The following is a 19,794-nucleotide window of genomic DNA, read 5'->3' as shown; positions in this document are numbered from 1 at the left end:
GGGCTAAGGGCTTCATTAATTGAATAGTTAGTGATAAAAACTCACTCTTAAATATATGACAAGGAAATAATGGCAATAGCGATGGTCAGCCAATAGGGGAGAATGTCAAAATGCTATTGTTTTATATGCAAAATGCATCGGATATCGTTTTGCACAGTTATAGTTTATATGGTGAAGGAGTGCATCGAGCTAATATTATTTTGAAATTATGCTTTTATCATACATTTTTTTAACAAATAAAACAATACACACACAACAACACACACACTAGGATTTTTGAGTGACAAGCCTGTACATACGAATTATACTATTTTATCTATGGTTGAAGTCTGTTGACTAATGGTTGACTACAAAGTGACAAATTGAAAATGGATTATAGTTTTTTTATTGAATCTGAGATACTATTAGACAATGCTTACACGGCCAGTCTGAGATCAGCTGAGTCCCAGAGCCACGAGTTGAAAAAAATATGATAAAGTCAATAATTTTTTACAAAATATAGGTAGCTGTAGTCCTCATTTCGTTGAAACTAAGGTCGAATTTCGACCATTGGGCGATCTCTAGTAATATTAATAAGTTCTGCCTTCTACAGGCTACACGGCTAGGAAGTCCACATAAGGCCACCAATTTTTTTGTAAAAAATCATATTCTCGAGCACTATACAACGTTTTTATTATTTTTAAATCTGCCCATACTCCAGTGTTCAGTGTTCGGAAGTAATATGAAATTTCAAAAACATTCTCGCAATAATATAACGCTGCGTTTTAATATGAGTATCGGCAAATATTTGTGCTTAATTAAAAACTGAGTATCATCAGAACTATTATGCAATGTTTTACAACGGAAATCGCACTGTGCAGGCAATAATTTTAAACAAGGCTGAATTTTTGTAATTATTACAGATAGTTTTCCGCAACAAAAACTATTATTATGTAAGAGACTAAATGAGACATATTATACAAGATACCAAATTTCATTTTTTTTAATGAAATAAGGGGGCATACGAGCAAACGGGTCACCTGATGGAAAGCAACTTCCGTCGCCCATGGACACTCGCAGCATCAGAAGAGCTGCAGGTGCGTTGCCGGCCTTTTAAGAGGGAATAGGCCATAGGGTAATAGGGGAGGGTAGGGATGGGAAGGGAAGGGAATAGGGGAGGGTAGGAAGGGAATAGGGTAGGGGATTGGGCCTCCGGTAAACTCACTCACTCGGCGAAACACAGCGTAAGCGCTGTTTCACGCCGGTTTTCTTGGAATCGAAATTCACGAAGAATCGAAATCGAAAAATTTCATCGAAATAATATTTGCTTCAGCCGTTTAAAAAGCCGTTTAAAAAGCCTCAGGGTCTTATTTTCGGAACAGGCTCAAACACTTTTAATACAACTTTTTACTTTTTCCCGTGAGCTTACGCGTTCATGAGCCACGTGGTTTGTATAAAAATATTCCCAATTATATTATTTGTTTATCACGTGTACCTTAATGTGTATCTTATTTTTAGACAATCAAACAACACAATATTATTGTTGTTCAATAACGTGGAAATGTTTGTTTCTTTTTAGGGTTGCCGCTATAACAACAAATACTAAAACAAAATAAATTAAATACCGTACCTGTTTCAGGGGAGCTCCTATACAACAATCGTGATTTTTTGGGTTCCGTACCCAAAGGGTAAAAACGGGACCCTATTACTAAGACCTTGTTGTCTGTCCGTCTGTCTGTCTGTCTGTCTGTCGCCAGGCTGTAACTCAAGAACCGCTATAGTTATACATCTGAAATTTTCACAGATTGTGTATATCTGTTGCCGCTATAACAACAAGTACTAAAAACAAAATAATATTAATATTTAAGAGGGGCTCCCATACAACAAACGTGATTTTTTTGGCCTTTTTGCTCGATATCAATAAGTAGGCACTTGAAATTTTCACAAAGGCCTAAAATATATGTGTTATTTATTAATTAATAATAATATTCAAATAAATAAAAATTTAAGGGGGGCTCCCATACAGAATACACAATTTTTGCTGTATAATGGTACGGAACCCTTCGTGCGCGAGTCTAACTCGCACTTGGCCGATTATTATTTTTGATATTTTTGCTCGATATCAATAACTGCAACACATAGGCACTTGAAATATTTACGAAATACTCAGTTGTATATTTGTACTTCAATAATAAAATTTTAATAAATTAAGTAAATAATTATTTAATTTGAACAAATTAAATTATAATTTAATTAATTCAATTTTTTTAATTATAATTAAAGGGGGCTCCCATTCCAGAAAGACAATTTTCATCCTATTTTGCTCTATTGTGGTACGGAACCCTTCGTGCGCGAGTCTAACTTGCACTTGGTCGATTTTTATACCTACTTTTTAGAGTATTTTAACAGCCCAGATAATAATAACGGAAACAGGCCTTGGCAAATTAAGTCGTGCCAATATACCCAAGGATTATAATAAACAACCTATATTATAAACAAAATCGCGTCAGCACAATAAAGATATGCCGTACAAACAAGTTTATAGTTAATATTTATTAGTTATTATGCTCCATATTCCGTTTCATTTTTTTATCTAAGAGTAATCAGTAAACAAACCTTATGGCTTATGGGTTATAATGCTGCCAATTTGAACGTCAAAACATAATTATACAATTGAAGACGTGAGTGGATGAACACGATAACTAACATAAAAAAAAATTGACGTTTTTAGGGTTCCGTACCCAAAGGGGAGGCTTTACGGCGGGCCCGAAAAATTATTAGATATTAAAAATCTATGCATTTTATGTATAGCCATTAGCCAGATATTATATTAGTCGGGTGATGAAGTAGATAAGTTACAGGTTACAAGGTTTGTTAAAATTTTATGAAAAAAACGAGTAAATGTCTACACGGTACAAAATGTTAGTTATCGTGATCATCCTCTCACGTCTTTGATTACGAGACGTTAAGTAAATAAGGTTTCAAGTTATAAGTAATTCATATCTATATACGTGAGCCAAAAACTTTGAATCCCTTTTGACGAAATATGGGGAAACGTAGGTGAATGAAATTTTGCACAGTTAAGTATAGTTTATAATATGGTGAAGGAGTGCATCGAGCTAATATTATTTTGAAATTATGCTTTTATCATACATTTTTAACAAATAAAACATTACACACACTACAACATACACATACACATTTTTGAGTGACAAACCTATACATACGAATACTATTTTATTTATGGCTGAAGTCTGTTGTCAACAAGTTGACAAATTGAAAATGGATTATAGTTTTTTTTTTTATCGAATCTTAAATACTATTAGACAATGCTTACACGGCCAGTCTGAGATCAGCTGAGTCCCAGAGACAAGAGTTGAAAAAATATATTATGATAAAGTCAATATTTTTTTACAAAATATAGGTAACTTAGTCCTAATGTCGTTGAAACTAAGGTCGAATTTCGACCATTGGGCGATCTCTAGTTACTATAATTATAATGAATATGTTCACAACATATTCATTATAATTATAATTATTTGTGGTAGTCAACATAATATCATAACTGACAAGTAAATTGAATTAACGCGATTTCTCAAGCGATACTATGTATTAAATAATAATGAAGATAACGTTTAGGGAGATCGCAGACGACACACTTTTTGTGTGATCGAGTCTGCGGCGCCCATACAGTCGCGACTAGTCGGCAATCGGCATTGCGCGGTCATGCCGACTGTATGGGCGCCGCAAACTCGATCACACAAAAAGTGTGTCGTCTGCGCTCTCCCTTAAAATCATATGACACTGAAAGTGCTCGCCTTGCCGCTGCCGTTCCGGTGTGACGTGGCCCTAAGACTGATTTCTTTTATCAAAATTTTTGTCACTAGAAGTGTTTTCACTTTTTTCGTACTTTCTTGTAGATTATATTAGCACAAAAGAGAACAATATTAGTTCAAAAATTAAAATAAAATACCTATCGAACGACATCGAGCTTGAGCAACAGTTTTATCCGTATGAAAGCAAAATATATTTGTTGTTAATGTTTTTCGAAACATATTATAATATGTACAATAGTAATTCCTCACGAACTTTTTTTGCGAAAGGTCGAAATTTGACGTGGGTACGTAATCCAATATTATCTAGTACGAGGTGAAAAACAAGTCTTAGATGGAAAATTATCTGGAATCCTGAAAACCGGAGAAAATTCGGACAATCGAGACCTAACATAACACTAGGGCTAATAAAAAGTTATGTTGAAAATAAAACTAATGCCTGTCAAGTTTCATCCAATTTTTGGTTTAACATTTTAAAAAAGTTTAACAATTTTTTATATTTTTATATGTCTAAAATAATTATCTATCTAATCTTTATGTCTGATCGGTTTAGTTTAAACCTGCCAACGTATTCATTTCTAGGTTTTGAGTTTTTGGCTAACAGGGTAAGTACCTAGTAACTACCTACTGTGGCTTTATATTATAACTACCTACTGTGAAATTAAATCAACGTTAATAGCATTCGTTTTCATAAACACTCGCCCAATCACTAATTAGTAAAGTGAAAGCTCTGACTGAAATGGAAACTAATCAATTTATATTATTCCAAATTTGTCGCTAGTGTGCCTCTCTGTTTCGGGTCAAGGTCCCCATAAAATGCCGTATAGGGCATATACTGTAAAAATAATATACTATTATGCAAATAATTTTGCGGTTTCAAAGTTCTTCAGAATGAAATACTTAAAACTGTTCAAAATGTACGGTTCCTATGCGATAAGCGAATATCTCGCAAAGGAGTTGCGGGTAGCAATGTATAGTGAAGTATAAAATTAATCATCCATAGTTATAATTTAGCATTTCAGCACAATCCCAAAGACCATGACATTGAAATGTCAAAAATGGATGGACGGTCAGTTGTAGAAACTGTATGGACGTATACACATGCCCACATTTAGGAAAGAAAGCTTTTATAATAGTAAGCGCTCCATCATTCTTGATTCTCGTCACGTTTTAGTGGCACACGTCGAAAAGGAACACAAAGCTTACAATGAACCTTGAATTTTGATTCAGCGTATGGCGCGATTTCAGACTAGCGTTTACCGCGGCTTCGGTGCAATAAATGGAGCTTTAGTGCAACCGCAGACTTACGAGTACAATTTCAAGTAGGCTAACTAAATCGCATAGTGTATCAAAAGCTATAGCGACTTATGAGAGCTCGCACATTGCATCTAACTAAATTGTACAACTAAATAATTGGACATCAATCATAATATACTTAAAAACCGCGATTCCTTTCCGATTAGCTACAAATTAAAAAGTTGTCCAATTAAATAATTGTGAAACTACGCAATTTAGTTGTATACACGCCAACAGTATATCTGCGGTGACCCTAAACGACGTTATCCATACCTACTAAAAGTGTGTCTGTCTGTCTGTTACCTTTTCACGCCCAAACCGCTAAACCGATTTTTCTGAAATTTGATATGGATGGTACTTTGAATCCCTGGAAAGGATATAGTATACTTTTCATGGAAAAATTTACTGTCCCGCGCGATAATTGAATTTTGAAAACGGAGTTGCGGGCGTCATCTAGTATGTATAATATGTACTTATTATAATAAGTATATAATGTATATATGTATAAGTGTTTATTATGTGTAAAATCGGCAATACTAGCAATATGAAAGGGAATGGAAGCTGTATAAAAATAACGTTTAGACGACCGAGCCAAAGGTCTAAATCCCGGTCCCGTGCTGCTGTTCTCCATCGCCGTATCTGGTCTGGCGATGGGATCCGTCCTTCCTCACGTTCCTAAATATATTTCATACCTGACTGCACAGAATACAATGTTACGTAATTGCTACGTAACTAGATAATCCCCATCAAGTGATCCTTCTTGATAACAATATTATGCACCCCACGAGCTGTTTCTGTTTATCAAGTAGGTTTTCCAACGTATAAGACAAAGACAAGAGCAAAAACCTATTCTATTTGTTATTCTCATGGATGTCATCCAAGCTTGATAAATGTTTTAAATCGGATTGTCTATGACTATGTGAATCGAGATACTACCTACTAATATAATATTATATTCTGTGGTCGAGATAAGGTTTGGAGATATTTTTAATCTCGGTAAAGGCTATTATCTATTCTGTGGTAAAGGATAAAGATTGTTTTGATTACGGCAAAATGTACAGTTACAGATGAACGAATTTCATGAGAAGAAAGTTCCATTGCTATTATAATTTACGAATAATATTATAAAAGGATTCACCAACCTCCTATAAAATCTTAGGGTTCAACATCTTCGATCATAAAACCATAAGATCACGCTACAGAAAAAAAGTGTCGGATTGCTATCCACAACTTATCTGCTGTCAGATAAGTGGTGACACAGGCCCGCAGACTCACAAAACTATTTTTTGATACCTTTACGTGTCATGGTATTTCAAAAATAGCGTAGTACCTAAACTACACGAATAATGACGTAGAGCTTGGCCAAAAATATTGCATTTTAACCTATCAATCCCCAAGCGGCAGCCGACTGAATTTGAAAATCTATTATGTCTGCGATACCCACGATGGAGGTGTTAAATTAGGGCGCTTTTTTTTACTATAGACAACTCCACGCTATGTTTGAACGCACTTTTGCCCAGTCACTATAGGTGGTTAACTTCGGAAAATCGAGATACCCAGTTTATTACCACGTAAAAACTTGTAGTTTGCCATCATAAAATAGAAAATTTACATGATATAATTGAATGGTCGCGTTTTAAAATCAGGGGTCAAAAGTCACAAAAATCGACTTTTTTACTTTTTTTGCAAATATTTCGTTCGTGCTCTACGCCCTCTATTTTGGAAACAGTTCAAGGTATAAAAAAATGTTTAAGAGAAAAGTTGTAGAAAATTTAATTCTCTACAACTTTCTTATTTATACAAAAAACGTAAAAGGCATAGAAAACGAAATATTTGCAAAAAATAAAAAAAAAACTATTTTTGTGACTTTTGACCCCATTTTTATACTTGCGACCATCCAATTATACGTGAATTTTGAGAACTGTTTTAGGATGCCAAACTACAAGTTTTTACGTGGTAATATTATACTGGATATCTCAATTTTCCGAGATTTGCTCCTAATTTGGCCTAAAGTGATTGGACTAAATGTATTTAGTTGCCATAAATACAACCTTTTAGTTCCAGTTGTCAACGTGCCAGACTGGGTTTTGCCAAGCTGTAACTGAAAAACTGTTCAACTTTGTCAGTGATGATGCAAATAAGAATAATTGAATTGCTGTTACTACAAAAATTACAAAGTCCTACATCACTGGAAAGTTCAGTTGGATACTAGTTTCGATTTGTACGCGATATAAAAAGTGAAGCACGATAAATCAATTAAGCTTCGGAAAGTTCTGAAGTTTCTATAAAAAGAAAAACTCAAAGGATTAGGATAGCTGATTCGCTGTCTTCATTTCTAATCTGTAAAATTTTCGATCGGCTTAAGTCATTTTCTTTGAAGTGGAACCTTATATTTGATATTAAATTCGTATATTACAAGGAAAATGAAAGGGAAAGATTACGGATTTTGTCCCGAAACTTAGTAGAATCCGCACAATGATCGATTTTAATACTTTGCACGGAAATATAATTTGCAATTGCCCCCTCACCGGGAGCATTCACTTGTAATGTAACGTTACAATATTTAATAGTGAGGGAGGAGAACCGATCATGCGCACATTGTAATGATACAATATGTAATATCTTGCTACTGATCTATGAAGTCAACTTGCTATTTAATGCTCAAAGTCGAATCGATAATATTACATTACACGCGAATGCTCCCGGTGAGTGACCTTTATTACTTAGAAGAAAAAATAATCAAAGATTTTTCTATAGGTTTCGTAATTTAGTAAAATCTGACCAATGACAGATACTGCTGTGTACGGAACCCTTCGTGAGCCAGTCTCGCACTTTTAATACATTTTTCCATCTTCACACACGTGTGACAATGAAATTTTTATCCTCCATTCAAGTTTACGACGACAAAGTCTTTGCGGAATGAAGTGTAGAAGTGGAGTCATTTTGTGTAATTTCTCCTTATCGTTGTAACCTTCATCCGCTAATGGGGACACACCTTTATGTATGTGCCAGTTACTCGCAGAGCGATTATTGATAAAAGCTGCTGTACACGTGTGAATATTTCTGTTGTATCCTGCAACTGTAGTCCATCAAGATATCTTACATAGGAGTTACTAAGGCTTGCACTTGTGCCTTTTTCTCATAAATCGAGAAATATATTGTTTAAAAGGGTTATAATATTGATTTAACCCCGATTCAAGTTTAACCCAGACTGGCGCAAATGAGCCTAAAGGTAAAAAAACCCCTAAAGTTATTAGAATATGAAAAGTAATTATTTATTGCAGTGTTGGAAGTATCATCCGTTTCCTACCGCGGGGCGAAAATACCTGTTCAGCTGTTTCGTTTTTAATCCTTCGATCGTGGATTCTTGGAAATCTATTGTTATTCTATTGTGTCTCGCTCGCCGGGTTAATTTTCGCGGCATTCCCCTTGTGTTTTCAAGGTTCCGCACCGAAAGCGTAAAACGGGACCCTAAGACCTCGATATCTGTCCGTCTGTCTCCAGCCTCTTTTTAAAGAAATTTAAATAGCACCAAATTCCGTATTAGCCAAAATCCCATCACCTTAGCTACAACATAAATTACATTATCGAGCTGTTATTATACGCGTGACAGAGAATTAACCTGTGATAGGACGTGGATGTTCGTTGGCTGGAACAATTATGGAGATGAATCACACGCTTTCATGGCCGAAATATTTCGATAAGATCGACTAGGACAGTCTGTAATGAAATTCAGGAGATGTGCTGTAAATAATAGATTGTTTACCTGATCCGGCTAACGTCGTTGCTGAATTGGCAGACTTGCTGCTCGCGGTGCTCGGTACTGGGAGGCCTATTCCAAATTTGAATGGCTCATTTAAAAAGCGTCGTTTCAATCTGCACGTCACGTTGCAATGACGTAAACATAAAAGAAAACCTTTATATTTATTCACCAGTCCAGCTAGTACTTGAATGCGAGTTCACTGTAATAACACATGTAAGCTCCGAAAACACGTGAAAATCTCACGCATGTGTACATACATGTGACTTGCCAAATTAATTGCTAATTGAGTAATTTTGTTGCTATATAATAATATATTGTAGCTAATAATTCAATTAAGGTATAGCCAATTGCTATCACGTAACAGGCTGATTAAGTATAGCTCCTACTTTTTATAATATTATGTAAACACTCTCTAATATTCAAAAATTGTTTCCTGTTTTCCCTGGTGCATGCGGCATCACTTGTAAATGGTTGAACCAATTTTAATGAAGTGTTGATATAGAATAAACAACTTGGAAAGATACTTGCTACCTTTACTTATTTATCCAAAAATACCATGGTTTCGGAAGACTTTATTAAGCGCGTATAAATTCGTGTGGCAAAAGTAGAAAATTATTAGTTAAAAAATGCGAGTATTACTAGTTTATTTTTTAAATTATTATAATATGTGTTTCTTATTCGGGTTCCATAGGATCCATTCCACCTATACCCATAAAATCCATTCGGTAGCTGCTACGACATAACATAATGAACTACTTTTTGTTAGAAGTGTACTTTAAAAACCTACCCTATGGTCCAAACCACTAAGAGCCAGTCCCCACGGCGCGTTGCGTCAGCGTTGCGTCGACGCAGCGCTGCCGTTTGACGCATAGCCGGCCGCCGCTGTGTCATCGCAGCGTTATTGCGAATCAGTCTACGTCAACACCTCCTCCCGCTTCGTCTCGGGGGCTGCTGTCCGTCATGTGTGCGTTGCGCGCTGCTGTCATGACACAGCGCGTCGTGTGAACACCTTGGTTATTTGTATGTAAAACAACGCAACGGCACCGCTGCGTCGACGCAACGCGCCGTGGGGACTGGCTCTAAGGGAGTCACAAAACTTCATACGACATCAGCTGTTTTAGTTTCGCCTAAAGGAATGTGTTCCATTAGTAAGTACTATTTAGTATTTGACAGTCAAATGTTACGTCACTATTATTAAAATAAGTTTTATCGTATCCTTTCATGATCTCGCTTAAATTTTGATCTTTCGATCCTATTGATTCAACCGTAACCGCCATAAAAGTACCCATTGGGTAACATTTCGGGTTTATTCGATTACGTAAGGTCCAGAGAACAAAGACAATGTTATATTACTTTTTCAGGCGCTATCAGGATAGCTTTCACACCGACTTCGGTGTCATGTCAGTGGCTATTTTATTATGAGTTCAGGAGTATGTTTCATGCTAAAACGTGTGCGTATATTACTTACTGTTTTTTTACACTTACAAGCCAAACGGGTGATCCAACGTATTTTTACATGCTCTTCAGCCAACCCTAACTCTGGGCTCAGCGTGTCTCTATAACACATCTAAATTGGTTCAGCGGTTTGTGTGAAAAGGTTGTTTGTTACCTTATGACCAACAGGAGTTTTATTTTTCTAGTTAGTAATATTTCCGACGGAATAAAAAGACTAGTAATAAGTAAACTAGCCGTAAGTCGAGTTTTGTGAGGGCTCGCGTCGTTTTCTGCGTGGTAATATTAATCTTTAATAGTAGCTAACCCTTGACTGACCGATGATAACACATCTAAATATAAATAAAAATTAGTATGTTAAAGCACAAATCAATAGGCGTGATTGTTTTTCCGAAGAGTGTACCACAAAAGTGCTCAGGTTGAGGGATATATACTAGCGCTCGCTTCGCCCGCCCTGATAAAATTTTGGCTGGAATATAGATGTATGTACCTAAGCGTTGAGTTTTTAAATGCATAACGATTGCTAGTTTTTAATTTAACAACGTGCGGAAACTGAACACTTTCTTGAGATAAAAAGTGTCCTAATTCCTTTCCCGGGACTCGAAGTATCTCCATTCCAAATTTTATCAAAGTCGGTTCAGCGGTTTGAGCGGGAAGAGGTAACTGACAAACGTACTTTCTCATTTATAATATTAGTAAGGATGATTTTCTCCGGTCTTTATATTCAGGCCTTATAAGGACGCGTCGTATGAGACACAGTGATAGTATATTGACCTATAGAAGCCCCACGTCAGAACCCTTACAAACATCTTGTGAATTGTGATAGTGTTTTTAAATCAGAATAACATTTTGTGTCGAAATAAAACGATTGTACCAGTTTCAGGAATAATATAGCTCAGGAAATTAACATCGAGTATCTTACTTATAATTTTCACAACAAAGATGTAAGGTTTGTTGTCTTTGAGCGATATTTTGGAACAGTCGCACAAAGACCTAATATAAAAATAATTATCACTGTGTTTAATTAATTAATTATTATTATTATTGTAAGTGCGCGTAAGGTATTTTATAAAGATAAAGGATATAAGTAGATAAAGTTATTTTAGATATTATTATAATAGGTATGTATGTGGTTCTCGTACTTTTTTGTGACGGAACCTACGAATAGGATCGTAGGACGGAACCCTTTTAATAAGTGACATTTCTGACAAACAACCAAAAAAAGATGACATTTCTAAAGAAATGTATGTACAAGGCTTTTGCGGAGCCCCGGGGCTCCGCGGAGCACACTTTTAGGCTGAGTTTCCACCAGAGATGTGTTGCGAGGAATGTGTTTTTGAGAACCAATAGAATCGCTTCATTGACGTGACATCGCTCAGCGCGGCGATGCTATTGGATCTTAAAAACACATTTCTCGCAACACATCTCTGGTGGAAACGCAGCCTAAGAATGGCTGGCATAACATAATTATTAATATAGCTAATTTTACAAATTACATTATTAAGTTTCATTTACAATCAATAGTTGTACGACACATAATATTATTATTTCTGTCTAATTGAGGCTAGAAACCCCAGAATTGCGTGCATAAAATATTTAGTCTCTTTATTTGGCTCGCCTAATAAATCAACAAATACTGCTCATATTGATGGCATATTATTCCCTAATATACTCACAACACGCTTGTTACACATTCCTAAAGATAGTTCTTTGGAATTATTCTACACTAGCGTCCCGGCAAACGTTGTTTTGCCAAAAATGATTTTCCCTGGTTTCCTGCTTTTCTCTTGAAAAGTTTTTCCTGTTTTTTTACTTCTACAGACCTTACGGAGCCCGAGACCTTTCCATATATATATATATATATGGGTATGGGTTTTGAGCGCGATAAATCGATCGTAACTCTATACGAAGTAACTCTATAGTATGAATTCGAAAAAAATATCAATTAACTGAACGCTTTTGAACATAACTAGAGATCGCCCAATGGTCGAAATTCGACATCATGACTACGTACTACCTATATTTTGAAAAAAAAATTACTTTATCATATTTTATTCAACTCTTGTCTTTGGGACTCAGCTGATTTAAGACTGGCCGTGTAAGGTGTAAGCATTGTATAATAGTATCTAAGATTCAATAAAATAAAAAAAAAAAAACTATAATCCGTTTTCAATCATTTTCAATTTGTCACCTTGTTGTCAACAGACTTCAGCCATAAATAAAAGAGTATAATTCGTATGTATAGGCTTGTCAGTTGTCACTCAAAAATTCATTTTTCCTAGTGTGTGTGTTGTAGTGAGTGTAATGTTTTATTTGTTGAAAAAATGTATGATAAAAGCATAATTTCAAAATAATATTAGCTCGATGCACTCCTTCACCACAAAAACTATAACTGTGCAAATTTTCATTCACTTATTCATTTTTCATTCCCCATTTTTCGTCAAAAGGGATACAAAGTTTTTGGCTCACGTATTAATATATACATATATTATACTCCTGTCAATAAATCTCCGAAATCTGGCATTACTTACATATAATATTATATCTAATTATCTACTACTTAATCCATACAATCCTTATTTCCATACCTACTTTATAAATCCTACTTATTATAAAGGCGAAAGTTTGTTTAGATGTATAGATGTATGGATGTGTGGATGTGTGGATGTTTGTTACTCTTTCACGCAAAAACTACTGAACGGATTTTAATAAAAGTTTACAATAATATAGCTTATACATCAGAATAACACATAGGCTACAATTTAAATCGACTTTCAAAATGGGGGAGGTGTTATGTTCGTTTTCTTATATTCAACGATTACTCCGCCGTTTGTTAACCGATTTTCGAAATTTTTCTTTTGGTATATAGGGTATCAATATCATCCCAATTTGGTATTATATTCACAAAAGTGGTGATCTGATGAAGGATCCATAAGTAATCGAGGGAACTCCTCAAAATTTATAAGGAAACATGTGGTGACTTCGGTTTCGTGAGATGTATTCTAAGCATATGCTACAAACAAGTAAGATTTTGCACCGAGATATACCTGGAATACCGTGGTTCGGAAGGTGCTGAGAGAACTCCTGATTCTTTATAGATACAAGTTTGGGAGTTTCGGCGTTGTTTTAAGAACAGAAAGCATATGCTACTATGCAAATTACATTCATCATCATCATCATCATCATCATCATCATCATCATCATCATCATCATCATCACTACCATATTATACCATTTCATAGTCTTTTAGATCGAGACTCGAGTTTGTCGAGCGATAATTAAAAAAATCTATACCTACCTAATATTATAAACCTGAAGAGTATGTTTGCTTGAACGCGTCAATCTCAGGAACTACAGGTCCGATTTAAAAACTTATCTCAGTGTTAGATAGATCATTTATCGAGTAGGATTATAGACTATATTATATTATCACGCTAAGACTAATACGACCGAAGAGACTCAGGAAAATGTGGGAAAAACGGGGGAAATATTTTTTTATGAGAAAATGTACGGTTTCTGTAAAAGTCCTAATTTACGCGGGCGAAGCCGCGCGGGACATCTAGTTATATGATATTATAATATTATAAATGGGAAAGTGTGTCTGTCTGTCTGTTACTTCTTCACGCCCAAACTGAAGAACCACTTTGTTGAAATTTGGAATCCCGGAAAAATATGCGGTTCCCGCGCGATAAAGTAATTTTGGCACAACGGACTTGCGAGCGTCATCTAGCTAATTATATGATAAATAATAATCATACGGTCTTTGTCTATTCTTCTGCAAACAGCTCAAGTGTCAGTGTTCAAGAGATTCTTGCTGACAATTTTCAGTTTCAACTGGAAAACCTCTGCTTTCATCTTCAATATTTCTTTAAAATACGTACATGTTTCAATATCGAACGTAAGTTGAAAGGTCGAAACTTGCAAACTCCATTACGGGTGTGCCGGAAAAGCTAAATAAGATTGATGACAACATCGTCGCAAATGAGTCTTATTGTGATGTAAATAAGATACATTATCACTTGAAACCCGTGGAATCGCTATCAAATTGCTAGTTATAGGGGTCTGGGCGACACCGTGCCACGAACACTCAGTCGGATTTTATTGGCGAAAAATCTATCGCAGGGTTGCCAGTTGCCACGAATAAGAGAGTTATCGTGAAAATTGGCGTGTCATTGGATCGTGATTTTATTTTTTGACAACCCTAACCAGGCACAGGCGAGACGAGCGTGGTACTTACAATAATTTGTTTTCATCTGTTTACATTTTCACTAGAGTGTAATATTTTATATTGTAGGCCGTAACATAGATGCGCTGAAATTAGCTTAAATCGGGTGGGAACCGTACATTTTCTAGGAAGAAAAATCTGCACACGGCACACCATAATATTTAAATCGGCTCAGCGGGGTAAACGTTAATATACAGACATATTAATGAAGTATTAATATAGAATGCGTTTTAAAACTTTTAATATTATGGCATACTTCGTTTAAAGGTGCTCCCTCACTGCGAGCGTTCACTTGGAAATTGGAATGTAACATTCATTTTTGTGTATTATTTTAGATCCCACCAAAACATTAAATGTAAAAAGGAGCCAAGCAAAATATTGCATAGCCATGCAATATATCTATCGTAAAAAGTTTTCAGATGACATTCAAGCCAAGCTTTCAACTTATTTTGTAATTTAAATTAACATTCAGTGAATTTATCAATAGTTTTCTTTATTTTATAATTAATAATTATTATAGTGGCTCGCAAGCACAAGAAAAACAAATATAAAACTTCATATTTGGGGTAGTTCATACTTACATAAACGGCAAGCGTAAAGTGTTTTTTAGTATGTATGTGGACGATGGTACCCAATAAATCCAATCAGTCGCTGATTATTTCTCTAGTGCTCATTGCCAAGCCACTATAATAATTATAAAATAAAGAAAACTGTTGATAAATTCACTGAATGTTGATTAAATTACAAAATAAGTTGAATGCTTGGCTTGAATGTCATCTGAAAACTTTTTACGATAGATATATTGCATGGCTATGCAATATTTTGCTTGGCTCTTTTTTACATTTAATGTTTTGGTGGGATTTCATTTCTTTTTTAAGGTTTCTTTTCTTTTTAGGTCACGTTAAAACTTTTCTGTACTTAGCTTAGCACCATTCTCTATCTCTAGGAATATATTCTAGGTCGTAAAATTAATTGATAATAACAGGTAGGTACTTCTACAAAGTACAAATTCTATGACGATAGCCCAACAACTTTTGAACTTTCAGGAGGTTATTCGCGCACCGATGTTACTTTCGATTGAGTATTACGACCTATCCCGGATTTTTTTAAACCATACTAATTATACTTCGCAAACAAGCGATACCGCGATATAAAGGGAGTGCTACACCCTCTATCGAGCGAGTATGGAGTGTACATCGTAATTCGCAGTTCTGATTTCATTTATATTTTAATTAAATTTAATTATCGTAGTTTCATTGTTAACTTTGTTAACACTATTTTTCCTTTTGTAGGTAAAATAATTATTATGAAGTCGAAACTCATTTTTAATGTTCTTGCAAAGCCACAAACATAAAAATCTTTTCTTTTATTTAATAAAGTTATATTATACTATTCAGTTTTTAAGTTTCCTTGCCCAAAGGATGAAAACGGGAGCCTATTCCTAATGAGTCTAGACATCGCTGTCTGTCGGTCGTCCGTACGTGTGTCACGAGGCTAGATCTCGAGAACCGTAATAGCTAGATATTTAAATTTTTTACAAACTATGTAATTTTGTTGTCGCTATAAAAGCTAATAGTCCAACTAAAATAAAATAAATGATTAATGGGGGTCTCATACAGAAAACACATTTTTTTTGCACTTTTTTGCTCTATATCCATAATGGTAAAAGTAAGGTTTTTGAAAATTTCAGAAAATACTTAACTGTATTTCAACTTTAATAACAAGGAATAGAAAGTACATAAACTTGTGATATAAGGGGGGCTCCCATACAAATTTACGGTACGAAACCCTATTTTTCCTTCCATTTTGGATAACGACCTACCTTGTTGCCAAATTTCATGGTTCTAAGTCTGCTAGAAGTACCTTAGAATTTTGATGATCTATTTCTCTATAGTAAGCTATAACAACTACTGACTTGTTTACCTATAGATTTACACAATTTGTTCCAAGGAGATCATGCTTACTTCACAATCATATATTTTCAGATTCAACATGTGGCTGTTTCGACGTCGCTCGAGGGAGGTTCGCGAGCAAGGGCCGGCCATCGTGGCGACGGCTGACGGAGCCACACCCACGGTGCAATTCATGTCGCACATGTACAACACTATGCCGAGGAAACGGAGCGTCTTTGTGAGTAAATACAATATCTTTTTAACGAAATGTACTATCAGAGAAGTTGCTCCGTAGGTAGATAGCGGACAGAGTAAACAGAACTAACGATTAGGCAGACTCAGAAGAGATCTCGAAACGTTTGACGTAGTATGTCAGATCGACCGGCGCGCGCCGTATATAATATGTTGCAGACTGCAGTCGACTGGTTAAAAAAGCCATTTGACTGAACAACGCCATTCAGTCACACAGCTACACGTCGTTTAGCCGACTTGTTGACTGCAACGTTCAACACTACATCTAGAATATGACGCTTGGCCAACTGGTTTAATGGTAAATTTACTAAGTTGACCATTAGTTTAGTGCTCTTAGTACACAAGCGTATAACAAGTAGATTAATTATATCCTAACTCTTTTTGAACACAATTGCAATAAATACCTTGGTGATACATTTCATAATCCCGTAATTTCTCCTAGAATATGAGTTTAAATTTTGATTAACTAATATGTGCCGCCATAATTTCTGTCTCTTTAATAATATTTGTAACATTTAAGAAAAATATCTTAATACAACCACAAAACACCGATTACTTGACGCCATATTGTAAACAAAACGCACCTAGCGCTGCGGTGGTGAGCGCTGAACTAATTCAATCAAATGGCGGCTTTTGAAACAGCTGTAGTGTTGAAAATTTTGAGCGACTTAAATATTCAATTAAAAATCTAGACGTGTGGTTGAATGGCGTTGTTCAGTCAAAGGTCTAGCTGTTTGATTAAACGGCTATTTAAACCAGTTGGCTGCGACAACCTTAACGTATTATATGTACATATAATACGTTAAGGTCTAAGACCTTTAAGTTTCTAAGGCTGTAGATACTCGTAGTTGTGTTTTATAAATTATACATCTTCGAACGCGCGCGCTCCAACGGCGCTGCCGAAACGCTTAGCGATAAAACCAGCCATAAGTCAATTATGGTTAAGGTGCCGGTTGGCACATGCGGGCGACATGAAGCGGCGGCACACGACGTGTCGTCGGGACATGGGCCTGGCCACAACATTGCTTTGCGGCATCGTATTGCAAAAACAACATGCGATGCGATGTCGGAGCGCAAAATTTCATCGGAAATTTCCACGATGCTTTCTGCGGCGTCGTAGATTTTTACGATGCGACGCCGCAACGCAGTGTTGTGGCCTGGCCCAACTGGTTTCTATGTATTTATTTTTCTCTTATTAATGTTACAACCTACTTATTATAGAATTAGATATTAGATACTTTAGTGAGATAAGTGAGGACTTAAGGGGGCGACTAACCCTAAAGAGTCGATTTTATAATTCATTTTTGTATTTGAAAATAAGCCCATAATTGTTTCATTTTCTAAAATTAGATACTACATTATGTTTCCGAGAATTCGATCTGAGCAAAAACACGATATCTTAAAATTTTCTCGATAGAAAAGAATCACAAAGATGTATCTAATTCTCACGATTTTTTCATTTATTGCCATAACATGCTAATGAACATTATTTTCTATTTACGATGTTTGATGAGGGCGACTAACCCCAAAAATCAAACATCGTCCTTCTCTCTTCACACTCACGCCCGTCTTTCATATGCCAGGTGTTTTTCACCTGGCATATGAAAGACGCCCGTCTTTCTTAATTTTACGGGTTACGTTCTCAATAACTCGATAAATATACAACATTTTAAAAATCCGCTAGGTCGATCTCTCAAAAAAACTAATTTGGCGATGAATCCGCGTCGTCCTTTTTCACCTGGCATATGAAAGACGGGCGTGAGTGTGAAGAGAGAAGGACGATGTTTGATTTTTGGGGTTAGTCGCCCTCTTAAGAGGGCGACTAACCCCGAAAATCAAACATCGTAAATAGAAAATAATGTTCATTAGCATGGTTACAACTGATGACGTCATCAAATGACGCCATCTTGGACTAGTTTTCCGACACATTTAATTACTGACAACGTATGTATATTGTACTTTTCAACGATTTGTTAGTGTAGTGAGAAGTGACGTCATTGAAGTGGTAATTGAATAGGAAGAGAGCCTAGAGAAATATTGTGTAGGTATTTTAAATATTATAATGGTAATTAATAAAATAAATACTGCAGTAGAATCATCCATACTGATACTATAAATGCGACGAAACGAATGAGTATACTGTACATGTGTATGTTACTGAATTCCTCCTAAACGGCTAGACCGTTTCGAATTGTTTTTGTATGCATTTGGGTGGCGTCCCCTGTCCCTGATGATTTTGATTCACGAATCAGCCTCACAATATACCTACTTACGACAACATCTGGCGGGTACGCTAGTTTGAAAATACAAACTAGCGATATGAAATAATTATAATAGCTTCCACATCGACTTTGATGTCTGTGGAATGTTTTAAGAAATCAAAGCAAGATTACGGATTCATTAGTACTAAATTTCATCATATTTTATTAGTAGTAATATGCAAAACGCAAGGGCATTCACTGTTCTTTTACTCTTCTTTTCTTGCCCAGTGAGACAGACGGATGGAGGGACGGATCACACAACTGACTAGAGATCAAACGGAGGAAAAATTCGTCGCCAATTACCATCTTTCTTGTAGCCAAACTAAACTAGAATACAAATAAATATACTTCAATTATCTAAATATCTTTTGCCTATCAAAATTGCTTAGTTCTTTCTCTTTATTAAAAAGTAATCGTTGCCTATTGAACAGTTAAATTAATTAAAAAGGCTCAGCGGGGCTAAAATGGTAACATTTAGCAATTCCTCTCAATCAATTCTGCAAATGAATTGTCAAAACTGTCAAACTGACAATTGTCAAATCAGTGCAAAAATACAGAAATGAATTGCACGCAGAGTTGCATTTTGCGATTTTAGAAAAATGGATCATATTATGATTCATATCATGATTCTTCAAAGCGACCATTTTAGCCCCGCAGAAAAGAAAGTGATAGAACATTTTAGAACATTTTACAAGTGATCAATTTTGTACCTTTTAAAAGGCGCGTCGGACCAACTAAAGCACACTAAACGTTGTAAAAGCTCTGAAATTCAATTTTGTGGCCATGGTCGTCACTTGATATTCTTGGAGTGCGTGACTCGTGAGTGAGTGTGATTAAAATA

At 35.6% G+C, this 19,794-nt stretch overlaps 1 protein-coding gene across 1 annotated transcript in view; it reads left to right on the top strand.

Moving 5' to 3' along the window:
- The window catches only part of LOC121738966 (transient receptor potential cation channel subfamily A member 1), a 143,028-nt gene that overhangs the window by 24,657 nt on the left and 98,577 nt on the right, over positions 1 to 19,794 (top strand). The window contains exon 2 of the mRNA XM_042131258.1: positions 16,534 to 16,678. Coding sequence (XP_041987192.1) covers positions 16,541 to 16,678 — 138 coding nt within the window. The 5' untranslated portion in view covers positions 16,534 to 16,540. The remainder of the gene's footprint in view (positions 1 to 16,533; positions 16,679 to 19,794) is intronic.

The sequence above is a fragment of the Aricia agestis genome, chromosome Z, assembly GCF_905147365.1.
Source record: "Aricia agestis chromosome Z, ilAriAges1.1, whole genome shotgun sequence".
Taxonomy (NCBI): Eukaryota; Metazoa; Arthropoda; class Insecta; order Lepidoptera; family Lycaenidae; genus Aricia; species Aricia agestis.
The sequence above is the reverse complement of the archived record's forward strand: the minus strand, read 5'-3'. Positions and strand labels throughout refer to the sequence as shown.